The following is a 13,424-nucleotide window of genomic DNA, read 5'->3' as shown; positions in this document are numbered from 1 at the left end:
CCATATCCAAGCCTAAGGAGACTAATCATCAAAGCCCAAGCAAGGTAAAGGTAAATTTTGGTAAATAAAAGTCAAGGCCCTTCTTAGATTCAATATTACTTTTGTAGTCATAATCATACCAAGGCTGAATGCCCACTACATAAAGAGCATTTGAAGTTACTACAAAGTAATATGGAAAAATGGGAAGTGGGCCCCTTGGATGTCAAGTCATATTGGTACAGGTTTCGAGTTCAATCGACGCTAATGTAGTGACTTGCTCATAGCAGCCAATCACTCAAGAAGATGGTATAATGTCATCTAAGGGCCTCAAGTGGAAGGCATATAAGAATTTTCCTAAAAAGTAACTTGGGAATGTTGGGATATCTCAAGGTGTATGCCTCAGGCACACATTATGTTTCTATGTGTCAAGTCATATTGGTACAGGTTTCGAGTTCAATCGACGCTAATGTAGTGACTTGCTCATAGCAGCCAATCACTCAAGAAGATGGTATAATGTCATCTAAGGGCCTCAAGTGGAAGGCATATAAGAATTTTCCTAAAAAGTAACTTGGGAATGTTGGGATATCTCAAGGTGTATGCCTCAGGCACACATTATGTTTCTATGTGTGAGTGCTAGAGGCACAGTTAGGTGCCCACAAGCACAGTTAGGTGGTGGAAGAGCCACATAGGATGATTGAGAGAATCTAGGAGCAGATTGAGGAGATGATTGTGGAGCTCTGAAGTCATCAGTGATGTCAGTGAGCATGTATGAGGTGCCTACTTAAGGACCTCACTCTTCTTCATTCTATAATGCAAATGATGCAAGTATTCTGAGTTTGTGTCCACTCTTTGCTTTCCTTTCAGCTTTCCAACATGGTATCAGAGCCCTTTGATCCCCCTTGAGCCCATTTCTGCCACATCATCATCTTCTTCTTCCCCATCTTCCTCCTTCTTCCCAAAATTTTAGAGAGCTTGGTTCTCTGCCTACAAACGACCATTGCCCAAACCCTCTGAGCTGGAAACTCCTCTAGTATGGGCAAACTTCCACCTACAAGCAATTGAAAAAAAAACGTCTCTGTTGGCTGCCATTCTCTAAACAGCGAATTTCTTCTATTGCTCAATACTCCCTGCCTGCTCCACCATTGCCTGAGCCCTTTTAGGAGTAGATGGGCGACTTCAAGACGAAGATTTTGAGCCATTTTTCAGGTCATTTGGTTTAGTAACGAGGGAGAAATTGTCAAAACTCAGGTTCAGCCTGTAGCAACTCTCTCGGGCAAAAGTGCACACCATTTCATCCAACCTCTGTGCTGGACCCTCTCTGGTATATGAGCTTTCTTTTGCTTTAGAAAGCCCTCTTTTCCTTGCTTTGAAGAGTGAGCTACAAGCCCTCCAATTTCAGCCTTTTGGTTTTGACAGTTTTGGACAAGTTTTTGAAGATGATGCTACATAAAATGCTACTCTAGCATTTTTGGTTTTTTGAAACTTTCAATAACTTTAGTACAAGTGTGGCTTCAGTTTTGTTTTGAATTGCTAGACCTGGTTTTGATTGGAAAGTATTCATTTTAGCCACTTCTATGAAGCATGTAAGTGAAAGCATCATTGTTTGAAATTTGGCCACAAGACTTTGCTACATTAAATGCTTATATTTTGAAGCATTCCAGTTGTTATTCTAAGCCCTGTAAGAGAGAAGACACTACCCAATACTTGGGTTAGAGCCTCTCATGGCTTGCTTATGCAAAATATGTGAAAAGCCAAAACATAAAGCAATGTCTTGTTATGCTACAAAGGATGAAAATGCCAACCTGACTTCCTTGTTGAAGATTGCCAAAACAATGGTTGCCAAAAAGGAAGCAACTACAGAGATCTACCCTCTCATGGCACTTTTATTTGACTCCAAGTACAAGAAAAAGATGAAGGTCAGATACCTAAGATATGCTTCTCTACACAACTATGGAGATGACAAGATAATTGTTCTCTTGAAGGATATGACTTTCAGATCCACTTGTTCTATCATAGTACCATCTTATAAGGCACTAGACACTGCCCATGTGGTAAGACCTTGCCTTGACATGGATATTTTGCCTCCACAAGATGAGGCATCCCATGAAGATTATGCATTTTAAAACATCTCTATGTATGCTCCAGATCTCTCTTTTTATGTCAAGGTACTCAGCCTCGATAGTCCTCCAAAATGAATGAAATAAACTATTGTGTTTTTGTGTGTTTTGTAAACACCTCTGGTCACCTTATGATGTAGGCCATGTGTATGTTTTGTTCCATGGTACCTCCTGCAGACATTGTGTGCATGTACATGCAGGGGAGATAACCATTGGAAGGTCTTTCTGTATCCCTTTTTGTGTACCTTACACCCAAGGGAACCCTTGCTAGCATGAGAACCTAGCCATAGATTTATCCTTGACCACCATGAGATGGCATGAGAAACTATGAGACTAGATGTATCCTTGACATAGCCTGCTCAGCATTTCCTTGAGGGGGGGTTTGTTGGGATATCTCAAGGTGTATGCCTCAGGCACACCTTATGTTTCTATGTGTGAGTGCTAGAGGCACAGTTAGGTGCCCACAAGCACAGTTAGGTGGTGGAAGAGCCACATAGGATGATTGAGAGAATCTAGGAGCAGATTGAGGAAATGATTGTGGAGCTCTGAAGTCATCAGTGATGTCAGTGAGCATGTATGAGGTGCCTACTTAAGGACCTCACTCTTCTTCATTCTATAATGCAAATGATGCAAGTATTTTGAGTTTGTGTCCACTCTTTGCTTTCCTTTCAGCTTTCCAACAGGGAACTAAAAGTAAAAGCTTTAGCAACAACATCTATATGTTATGATCGATAGGGAATTTTTTTATTTTTGATTAGCATTCAATATATTAAGACATTAAGGGGTATGAAGTGATATCAACACTCTGCAATCAGGGTAGCAACATCAATTTGGACTTCCTATAAGAAGGGTTTGATTGTTGCATGGATTTGGCACCTGACAACACTCTAGAGCATCCAATCTTATGATATAGGAAGAAATGCATGACTCTAGTCATGCAACAATGATAGAGACAGAGTTTCTAGGGGTTTAGGAAGCTGTAAAGATGGTGAGGCAAGACAAATGTGCAAGAACATAGAGTAGTGTAGAAGACTTGTCATTTGCAACATCTAAGGCATTGATGAGAGAAAAAGCTCCATCAACATTTGCCCAAATGGACACAATAAAAAGGATGCAAAAAATATTCTAAGTTAATGTTGTTTTGATAATTCTTTAGATTTTATGTTCTTGAATCGATAATTTTTTTTAACGTGGTTATTACACTTCTCATTATTTCATTGAATTCGATAATTTTGCGATGTGATATTTGAGCCATAGGGAAAGCATAGGTGTGGATTTCTCACTAGGCAATTATATGGGGATGTCAAGAGATAAACCCTTGTGTACATCCATCCTACATTCTTGCCTTATGGAAAGGAAGAGCTAGTAAATTGTAGGACACTCTCAAAGTTGATGTCCATCATGCCTTTACTTTCATTTGTGCATAAATGTATTGTGGTTAGGTGAGTGTAGTACTCTCTACTTTGGATAAAGATTAGTAGAAAGAATTTTGGTGGCTGCTATTATGTGTGCTTTTGCATATCTTTTTCTAGTATACTCAATGCCCACCTCTCAACATGTATGTGACATTGATGTATGGTGCAGGTTTGTAAGGCCCCTGGGTGCTTTTGCATGCGCTTTTCTAGTATACTCAATGCCCACCTTTCAACATGTATGTGACATTGATGTACAGTGCATGTTTGTAAGGCCCCTGGGTCTTTTGCATGCATTTTTCTAGTATACTCAATGCCCACCTCTCAACCTATATGTGACATAGATGTATGGTGCACATTTGTAAGGTCCCCATTATGAGGAGAGCCATTAGTGCATGTATATTTTTTAGGAGTCCTATAGATTACACACTAGAAGGTATCATTGTTGTGACCATTTTGAAATATTAGTTAAAATATCCCTAATTTCCCATTTGTACATATTACAATGTACAAGTCTTCATTAGAGGGTGGTGGACGGTGGATGTATTTATGGGGGCGATGGTTTGTGTTAATGCAGTGTAACCAACCATGCCTTAGGCATTCCTACCACACCACTCATGGCACTATATATGGAGGAGGCTTACTAAAGCAAGCAGATGTAAATGATCAAGTGAGAAAAAGTCAGCAAGAACCATTAAATAAAGGTTTAATGCTACCAAGGTTATTTAGTTTGACCAAACCATGCCACCATAGGGTGAAGTAGTTAGTACATATCTAATCCATACTTGGCAAAACCAAATCCACCCTCCAATAGTCTACTCTCTAATTCAAAAGGAGCCAAAAAGGATGTAGAATAGATGCTCTTCATGCTGGAGAGTTAAACCACTCATAAATATGTAGAGTAAAAAAGGAATACCACAGGTGATTTGCTTTGGCAAACCAAAATTGTAATGTTTTATGAAATTTACCAAGAAATTTTCATTATATGCCATTTCCATGTAGCACAAAGACAAAATTGGAATGCGTGTCCCTTTCGGGTGGGGGGGTGGAGGGGGGGAGGGGGGTGTGTGTGGAGGTGATGGAGGGGATGGGGGGGGAAGGGTGGAGGGGGAGGGGATGGAGGAGGTGGGTTGGGGGGGGGGGGGGGAGGCGGGAATGGTGGTGAAGGAAACTTGACGGATGGAAAACTTTGATGAAAATCCAAAGGGAGGAAGAGATGGTCACCTTAACACTCTCCAAGTCTTTCTTGATGTAACAGGATTGTTGAGGGCAAATGGACGGTGGGTGGATGGCTACATTACGCTGTGAGAAGGGCTCGAAATAACTCACCATGTGAGGATGGGAGTAGGGTAGTGGTCGATGGAGAGAGAGGAGGGTCTTGCGTAGGGCTCGGAATGGGGGAGAGGATGGAGGCTAGATGTGAAAGAAGAAGAATGAGGGGGTGGAGTGGGTTTTATAGGAATGGGTGTAGGGTTAGGGTCAAACGCTAAACACTTCTCGAGCCATAACTTTTCATGGTTAGCTCGAATCGCTCTTTTGTAAAAAGGTGAAATGGTCAAAATTGTGAGCTCTAGGCATTCATGTCCATTGCCTAGCCTGATTCATTTTTTAAGTGGCTTATTTTTTAGAAATAAAGAAATTTTCTTAAGATAGTAACCCAAGGTTGATGCTTGGGGTTGATATGTTTAGCTAGAGTTGGAATTTTTTTTAAAAACTCTCCTTGCTCTTGAGTGTTATGTTCATGAAAATTCATAGTAGTTCATTTTTTACACATACTTACATACGTTTACTCATTACTTGAGATGCTAGTCTCCCCGACAGTAGTGCCAAATGTTGGCTCTTTCCCACGGCTTCTATAGGAAAAGCAAAGTAATCTCAGTATGCAGGGTCCCGAGGCTTTTTGCTACAAATATATCGGTGTTGTCATTTGTAGTATAAGTGTAGCTTAGGACCTCGAAGTCGTATTTTGGTGAGAGATGTAGGCTTAATGTGGTAAGCAAACATAGTGCATGCATGTGTGGCAAGGAAACATGGACACTTGAGACAATTGCTTGGAATACCAAAGTAGAACTCAACACAATGCCCCAAAGAGTGTGGGCTTCATTCCATTATGGGGTATTTATATAAGTTGGAGAGATTCTCTCTCGACATGTAGGATTTGTAAGACATTCTTTCTCTACATGTAGAACTTGCATATAGAAGTTGCATGTAGGAGTTGCAAGTTGCATGTTGCATGTAGAACTCACATGTAGAACTCGCATGTAGGACTTGCATGTAGAACATGCATATAGGAATCACATGTAGGACTTGCATGTAGAACATGCATGTATGAGTTGTTGCAAGTAGAGTTTGCATCTTGCATATAGGTGTTGCATGTAGAACTCGCATGTTGCATGTAGGAATCGTATGTAGAACTTGCATGTAGAACATGCAAGTTGGATTGCTAAGGGAGATTATCCCTAGCCTTATGCAAGTACAAGCAAAGATTTGCCGCTACTCTATACACACATTTCTATACACACATTCTGTGCTACCTAGGTCCATGTTGGCATAGAGGCAATAGTACCTTTGCATTGACTATCCTATAATATAACTACTCGCCCCCTCCAATAATGAAGCTCGCAAACAACATGCAGATAGTCTGTCCTCGCACCTTTGGAGAAGAGTGAGAGTTTTTCAATTTTTGAAAGGGAAGCAATTTGAAAAACCTACAAATATTGCATTTTTTTTACATCATCCTAGTGATCAACTTCTATGGTTCATGCCGTCGATGAGAGCAAGGAAGCATTGCCTCAGTCGTAGTACTGTGTTCATAAGGTCCCCAGCATCATCGTCAGGTGTAGGCCATCGGCGAATACACATACACAAATAGGAAATCAATAAATTACTCTTCTCAATGCTAGTGCACTTCGTCGATGCCGTGAAATTAGAGTTACACGAATATAAGATTTATGTCACTATCCTCTGCTGACAAAGTTTCAATGAAGCATGATCTTCACACCTTAGCTACCACCACTACGATTTTCTATTGTTCCTCCTGTGAAGGTTGATTCACTATAGAATCTCTACATTGTTTTTGAATTGCATCCGAAGCAAATGGGCATGTACATTGTGGAAACTTGGAAGTCCAAAAGAAAATCTAGGACCTAGAGAGCAAATAGCATGCATGTAGATGTTTGCACTTTGCATAAGGATGAATAGTTTGTATCAAGTTGAGCATCTATTTAGAGCTATCACAACCACTCAAATGGCTTATTCTTCATCTGGCTTGTCCATGGATTCTGATGAGTCTCCACAGACTATTGATGTAGCATTTCATTGCTCTTTTGACATATCGACTAGAATTTGAGGAAGTCAAGAAACGCAATCATCAGACATTTAGCTCTTAAACTCACCTTTTAATCGCTTGGAACTCGAGCCAATAGTATGATCTCCATATTCAAAATACTGCTCCATTCCCCATCCCCAAATTTCATCATGGGCTATTATTATCTATATTGGAAAACTATCCATGAGAACCGCTATTCAGTTAGTCATGCTGCCACAAGTAGAATGACACACCAATAAGTACACAATATGAATTGTCCTACTCTTGACTATACATGATCACCCCTCACACGAATGCTCTTCAAAAAATTAAGGTAAAGTTCACGCTACTAGGATCCCCCTATGCTCGTGAGGAGTAACCCGAGAGCTTCGAGAGAAGAGGGAGCACACAATCGTTGTGCGGTGGGTCATATCTACCCAGAGACTCTACTACGTGAGAAAAGTTCAGGCCTGCAAACTAACATGATGAAACCTGAGGAGTTCGCAAAGCGGGGATATGGAAACACAAGGGGGGAGCATAGCATCTTGGCATATCTAGAGAGCCAGATGCATAGAGGCTATGGAGGGTACTCAAGTTCATCCCTCGCACGCTTTGGCTAGTATCTGGATAGACATCGTACATACTTTGATGGCCATATGGATGAGTATGCAAGGAGACTCCCGTCCAGCCTTAGCTAGGAAGGCTTCTTTGTTCAAGGAATGGAAGGATTCTCCTTTCTTCTCTGAGACTCTTATAGGGTTGAGGTGGCACTTTCAGCCTCAGCCTTGGTTGTTTTCCACCTCACTTTGAGGGGGTTTTATTTATCCTCATGATTTCATGATGTATTCCGCTTTGAGCTTACTCTCGCGGGTTTTTTCTCCTACTTAATAGAAGTCTATTTCTTGGAAAAAAAAAAGAAACACAAGGGGGAAAGGAAACAAATGGCGAAGAGGGCTGCCGACCAAATTTGGTTTCATCGCACAAGCTTACCTTAATTTTCCTCGATTGGCAATCTTGTGTGCTATCTAGTGACTTCGGGAATGGCGAGAGAGGGGGAAGCAAAGGGTAGAGCAGATGGCTGCGAAGAAATCCGTAAAGATGGCAACGATATGTATTGAAAACCTAGGAAGTAGTTGCCAAATTCTATAACCCTTGGATTAGTGTAAATCCAAGGCTTCTTAAGTGAACACGTGGCGTAACCATAAGCTAGAATTTCTTTTCATTCCACAATGCTACCTGCCTAAAAATGTTGTAAAAGGGTTTTGAATTCTTACCCTCGGACTTCTTCATCATTCACTCTCCGCTTTACACCCCTGCCCTCTCCCCCCCCCTCAAGGTCGTCCCCATAGCCTTGGTCAAGAGGCACCCCATCTTTGCAGGGTGCCTGTTAGATGGGTGGTTCGATGGAGGGAAGGTGTCCCTATGCCGTTTGCCAAAACCGGTTCACAGCCGATTGAAATCCTTTGCCCCCCCTCACTACAGGCAAGAGACCCTCAGCCAATTTGCATTTTACATAGGAGGTCTAGGGAGTATCCTATGCACCCCCCAAATTGTCTTCCCAAGCTAGTTTGCATCTAATGTAGGAGAATGCTATGGGGACGGCCCTATTAAATATGGCTCCTTCTTCCTTTGGGCGTATTGCTGTATTGCACCCCTAGGTATGGAGGCAATCCATCATGCTTCATATCAGATGTAATGTGGGAGCTCGAGAGCCGTAAGGAGGCCAAGCAAACAAGGATCCCAAACTCTAGCTCGAAAAGTTAGGGACCGAGTTCAGATACGTCATGGTAGGTGAGATTGTCTTGGCCGGACCTCATGCACCAAAATGAACGTGTGCTTTGCTCGGCTCGCACCTGGCCATCGTAAAGTTGTTTTTCGTTTAGTCAACGTAGTACCCCGTATGAGAGATGGTGAGTGCTACCCTGGCTACATATATGAGGCTCCTAATAAGTTATGTTCAGGTATGTCAGACATCCAGGATCCCAAATGCCACTAGTAGGAGATGGTGTTTAGCGAGGATGTGTCCTTTTTCAGACTATTCCGAGAGTGTTGTTGATGACTTATCTGAAATGGCCCGGGATCTCAAAGTGGATAAGGCTACGCTGGCAGAACAAATACTCCGTCACAGTATCAATGAGTGTGAGCGGAGCTTAGGCTCTGGAACTCACGGTTCTATGCTCTGTAGCAATCCTTGTGCAAACTGGAGTGCCGCAGAAGCTTTTTTCTGCTGTAATCCTGGAGTTATTTCATGTAGATCTTGCAGCCTTGTGAAATATTGCAGTTTTCAGTGCAAAGAAGAGAACGTCAAGAATCATAAGCGCTATTGTGTACCTGCGGCAAAAACGTCAGCTTCTGTCCATTCACCACCAAATAGACCAGCTTTGGGAATAAATTCAGAGTTTTTATGGGGTAATGTGCCTGCATATGGTATACTTGGCAAACTTGCCAGGGGTGTTGGCATTCCGCAAAAAGTGCGTTTATGCTTTGCTGCGAGTGGAGATTTGCGAAATGTTATAGAGACAGTTTGTCAGCTACCTGACACGTTTTCAGGGGAGGCAATAATATATATAAATGATCATGATCCTACAGTTGTGGCAAGGAATTTCTTGATGCTGAAATTGCTTCAAGCATATGACTATAAAGCTATTGATGCAGTGATTGCTTTGTGGTACTCTGCTGCCATGACAGCGTCTCAGAGTATTGTTATAGACGGCGTTGTCGTAGATGTTCTAAATAACACAGTACGGCAGGATAGACTTGGGGAATTCTGTGCCCATTTCAAGCGTTCTCATGGTTCAACTTTAAGCTTGGAGGATGGAGCAGAAATATGGATGTTGTTGGCCCGCATGAGTGCCAACAGGTGGTCCATCCAGTCTGCCTTGAAGTCTCGCATGGACAAGCTTAACTCGGGACCATCTGCTGGCAAATTTGATCACAAATTGGCTTGCCTTCGCCCTTCACATCAAGTGGTTTTGAAAGTATTTCAGGAGCACGGCTTGCTTCTTCCGTTTGGTGCATACCATGGACACCACAACGTTCCAAATAAGTTTCTTCTTGATCCATCAGCTGGCTGGATGATGAGTGGATGTGCAAATCCACTTAACGGGTGGAGTATCTCAAGTATGTTAGCTACAGCTTCGACGCATGGAGCTCCTTGTTCTGATCTGATTGGGTGTCTCTTTTTCCATCTTCGGGAGAAACTTGCAACATTTATGCACAAGCTGCAGACATGCAAATTGCATTTAAAGCTCTCTTGCAAGGATGCATCTCAATTGGCAGATTATCTGAAGAATCGGAACATTAGGCTACACTGTGTGGATACCTCAAACATAGCAGACAGCAACTATGGTGGCATCAAACCTGTCCTCCACGATTGGGGACCTCTTTTGGATAGGACTACACGATATAAGTCGACTCTTATCACTTACTTCATGAACTGGGCTTACCTTGATGCCAAACAAACTTTGGAAGACGTCGCTTTATCAAACCTAACTTCTGATGATATAGAGACAGTGGTTGCAATGATGGCCAAAAAGAGCCAATCTAAATATGCTACTTTATCAGGATTAACATGGAGTGATGTAGAGGCAGCAGTTTCACTGATGGCCAAAAAGAGCCCTTCAGAGACTCAAAGGTTCATGGAACTTCTTGCTATTGGAAGCTTTTCCGGTAATCTCTCGATTCTGAACTACTTTCATGATTTTGAGACATCATTTACTGGTTTCCTGAAGGGAATACATGCAGAGATAGATGCAGCAAGGGTGGGGGTAGAACGCAAGAAAAGGCATTTGATTCTTCCACGTCGTTTTGCTGTTGGGATAGAAGATCCTAATGGTGTTCCTGGGAGGGATGCTAGCTATGATCAATGTTACTATGATTGTATGGCTAGTAACCTCAATTTTACAGAACAAATTGTAGAATGGGGCATACAGTGAGAGGTGAGCAGTTTGTTTCAAGAAGATTATGTTCTCGATGAGGGATAAATTTTGGTGGAAGGATCCAGGAACATTATTGCCGCCGTTTGGAAATATGCTTGTACATGCAGCTAACAGGTCAAGGCACATGAACTGAAGATTGCAGTGTTTGCTCGCTTGTTTTCTAAGGCTTCCCCTTTTAAGGTAAGTGAAGGTGCATCGTGAAGAAACTTGAGTTGCCTGTAAAAAAGGTAACTTTTATGCTCAAGTTTCAGACCTCAACAGGAACAAAAACAGGCTCTCAATCTTTGGTGCATCTTGTATTGAACATCCTCAAGCATTCTTATCCTTAAAGCAGATTTCTTTTTCAGTGATATATCTCAGCTTCTAGGAGTGCAGTACTGTCAAGGGCCACACCAAATTCACCGCAGGACTGGTAGTATGATCAGCATTGCAGAGCTTAGGCACAAAGTCTGTAGCTGAAGCTGCTCGCTGATAAGCATTTTTTGAAAGGAAATGTGTGAGGGGCCTCAGCTCCAATTGGTAGCTCTTATAAATGGATAATCAAGAAGGTAAGGACAGAAAATCTAGAAGTAGATATCAATCAAAGAACTGAGCATTTCCTTGTTTGTGTTCAAGAGGAGGGAAATAGGCTACAAAATGAGCCATATGCTGCAGGCATTGACAGCACACTCAGTCAATGTAAGAATTAAATTGGAGGTTCAAACTTCAGCACAACCACTGAGTTTTGTCAAGGGAAATTTCATGGAACATACGAACTTGGTGAGCCCAAATGGTACTAATGGCTAACAAGAAAGTCTTATTTCTGAGATTTGAAGTACTCTCTTGGATGCTTTCTTATGTTTCTGGTGACAATACGAGAGTTACATTTCTGCAAAGAAAAATTTCGTAGCTACGGGTTACTCTCTTTGCCATTTCTAGTATGTTTTTAAATTCTACCATACTGATTTGCATTAACTAGGGCCGGCGGGCAAGGTCAGGCTGGGTGTTGGAGAGAATAACCTTTTAAAGGTAAAAAGCTGTGATGATGAGAGATAATGACCGAGGATTTAATGTACTTCTCACAAAGAATGCTTAAATGAGCATTGAGAGTTGCGCAAGATTATGCTTTTGTTTTTACTTATCAGACACAAAGTCATGCACTTTCAACGGCCTCCTGGAACTATTTAAGCTTTCATTGCATTCTATTTTGGCATTCTTTGCAATGAGATCACGGCGAGGTACTAAGGCTGTTCAAGGTGTCCAAGGTTTCCTTATTACAAGTATGTCTGTCAGGATATCGCTTGGATGCTATGTGAATAAGCCAGCAAGCGTGCCCAAATGATGTTCGTAATGGAGAGATCTTTTGAAAAAACAGATGCAATTGGCCATCTGTTTTTTCAACAAGAAGCATTTTCAAATGAGGCTCATTGACGAAATTTGTAGTTGATTGGTAGAGAGAACAAGACAAGAAACTAATTATAGGTGATTGGGAGAGAGGGCACAATCTGGGGAAGGAAGGAGAGCACAAGACAACAAACTAATTGTACATTATGTTAATCGAAAAGAGTTAAATTGAGTATGCATGTGCTTTCTAAGTAAGGGATTTTATATTGCATCATTGTAAAAAGCGGTACATAAGTGTAATTGATTCCTTTAGTTTTTGGCTTGCCCCTTGGGGGTAGCTTTAGCAACGATGAAATTTGGAGAGGATTACTAAAAAGCGAGCAGAGAAAAGCGAGCAGCCCCAAATAAGCGAGCAAGATTAAATAGGTTTCAAGCGAGCGAGAACCTCATCCAGCATCTTATTCCTCTCAATATCATTGGAACAATTGATGTGATCATAAGCAAATTAAACATATTCCAACAATGAAGGCATGCCCAAAACTTTTCTTTCATCCCCATACTATCAATTTGAGTCGTTGTGGAGAGGTAGAGACACAACAATACATAAAATTTGCAATAAAAAAAGCAAACACTACTCAGATTGAACATCCACACAGCAAGATAATGATAGATCACAAGGTAGAATATATGACTGAAAATATGAAAACATGATCATGTGCTACATATACATATCATGTCTTTTATGCTTGTAGAAGATCATCCATACATTCGATCCAAAAACATGGAAATAGAACTAACTATGTCAAAAGAAAAAAAACACATTTTCATCATAAGGATTAATTTTGCTTAGTGAAAATACCTATGTAATCTGGACAATACCATGCTTTAAAAAACTTAGGGAGCCAAAAAAGGATTTTAGCCCTCCATACTTCTATTATGACCAATGTCTGAATGATAGTTCTATCGGAACTAGAAATGAATGCATCTAACCACTATGCTGAGTGCTCATCCAGTATCATGTAGACTATTATGTTAAACTTAATACATGACCACAAACTCAAGCATAAGAGGAGCATGATTCAAGTGAAATAATTGGCAAAGACACTCTGTAACTAGTATCCTACTGCATCTAACGGAAAATATGCACCAGGCATTAACAAGCTTCTATTTCCACCCATATAAGCAAACTCGTATCCTGTAGTATGAAAAACTTTAAGGAAAACATTACACTTAATGCATCAAATAAGTCAGTGACTACTCATCATGCACAATCGAACAATCATCAAGGAAAGTCTAGTCAAGCAAGTTGAAGCAAAAAACCAAATATCTATTCGGATCTATGCCGTGG

At 41.2% G+C, this 13,424-nt stretch overlaps 1 protein-coding gene across 1 annotated transcript; it reads left to right on the top strand.

Moving 5' to 3' along the window:
* The first annotated feature begins 8,534 nt into the window (after positions 1–8,534).
* On the top strand, positions 8,535–11,607 carry LOC147903087 (uncharacterized). The gene is made up of 2 exons (XM_087373375.1): positions 8,535–10,933; positions 11,101–11,607. Exon 1 carries the CDS (start codon positions 8,723–8,725, stop codon positions 10,748–10,750), a length of 2,028 nt encoding a protein of 675 aa, XP_087229501.1. The 5' UTR covers positions 8,535–8,722; the 3' UTR covers positions 10,751–10,933; positions 11,101–11,607.
* The last annotated feature ends 1,817 nt before the right edge of the window (positions 11,608–13,424 follow it).

This window comes from Dipteris shenzhenensis, chromosome 4 (genome assembly GCF_047967505.1).
Source record: "Dipteris shenzhenensis isolate YYH24624 ecotype China chromosome 4, Dip_SZ_1.0, whole genome shotgun sequence".
In the NCBI taxonomy this organism is placed as follows: Eukaryota; Viridiplantae; Streptophyta; class Polypodiopsida; order Gleicheniales; family Dipteridaceae; genus Dipteris; species Dipteris shenzhenensis.
This window is presented reverse-complemented; position numbering and strand designations above follow the sequence as displayed.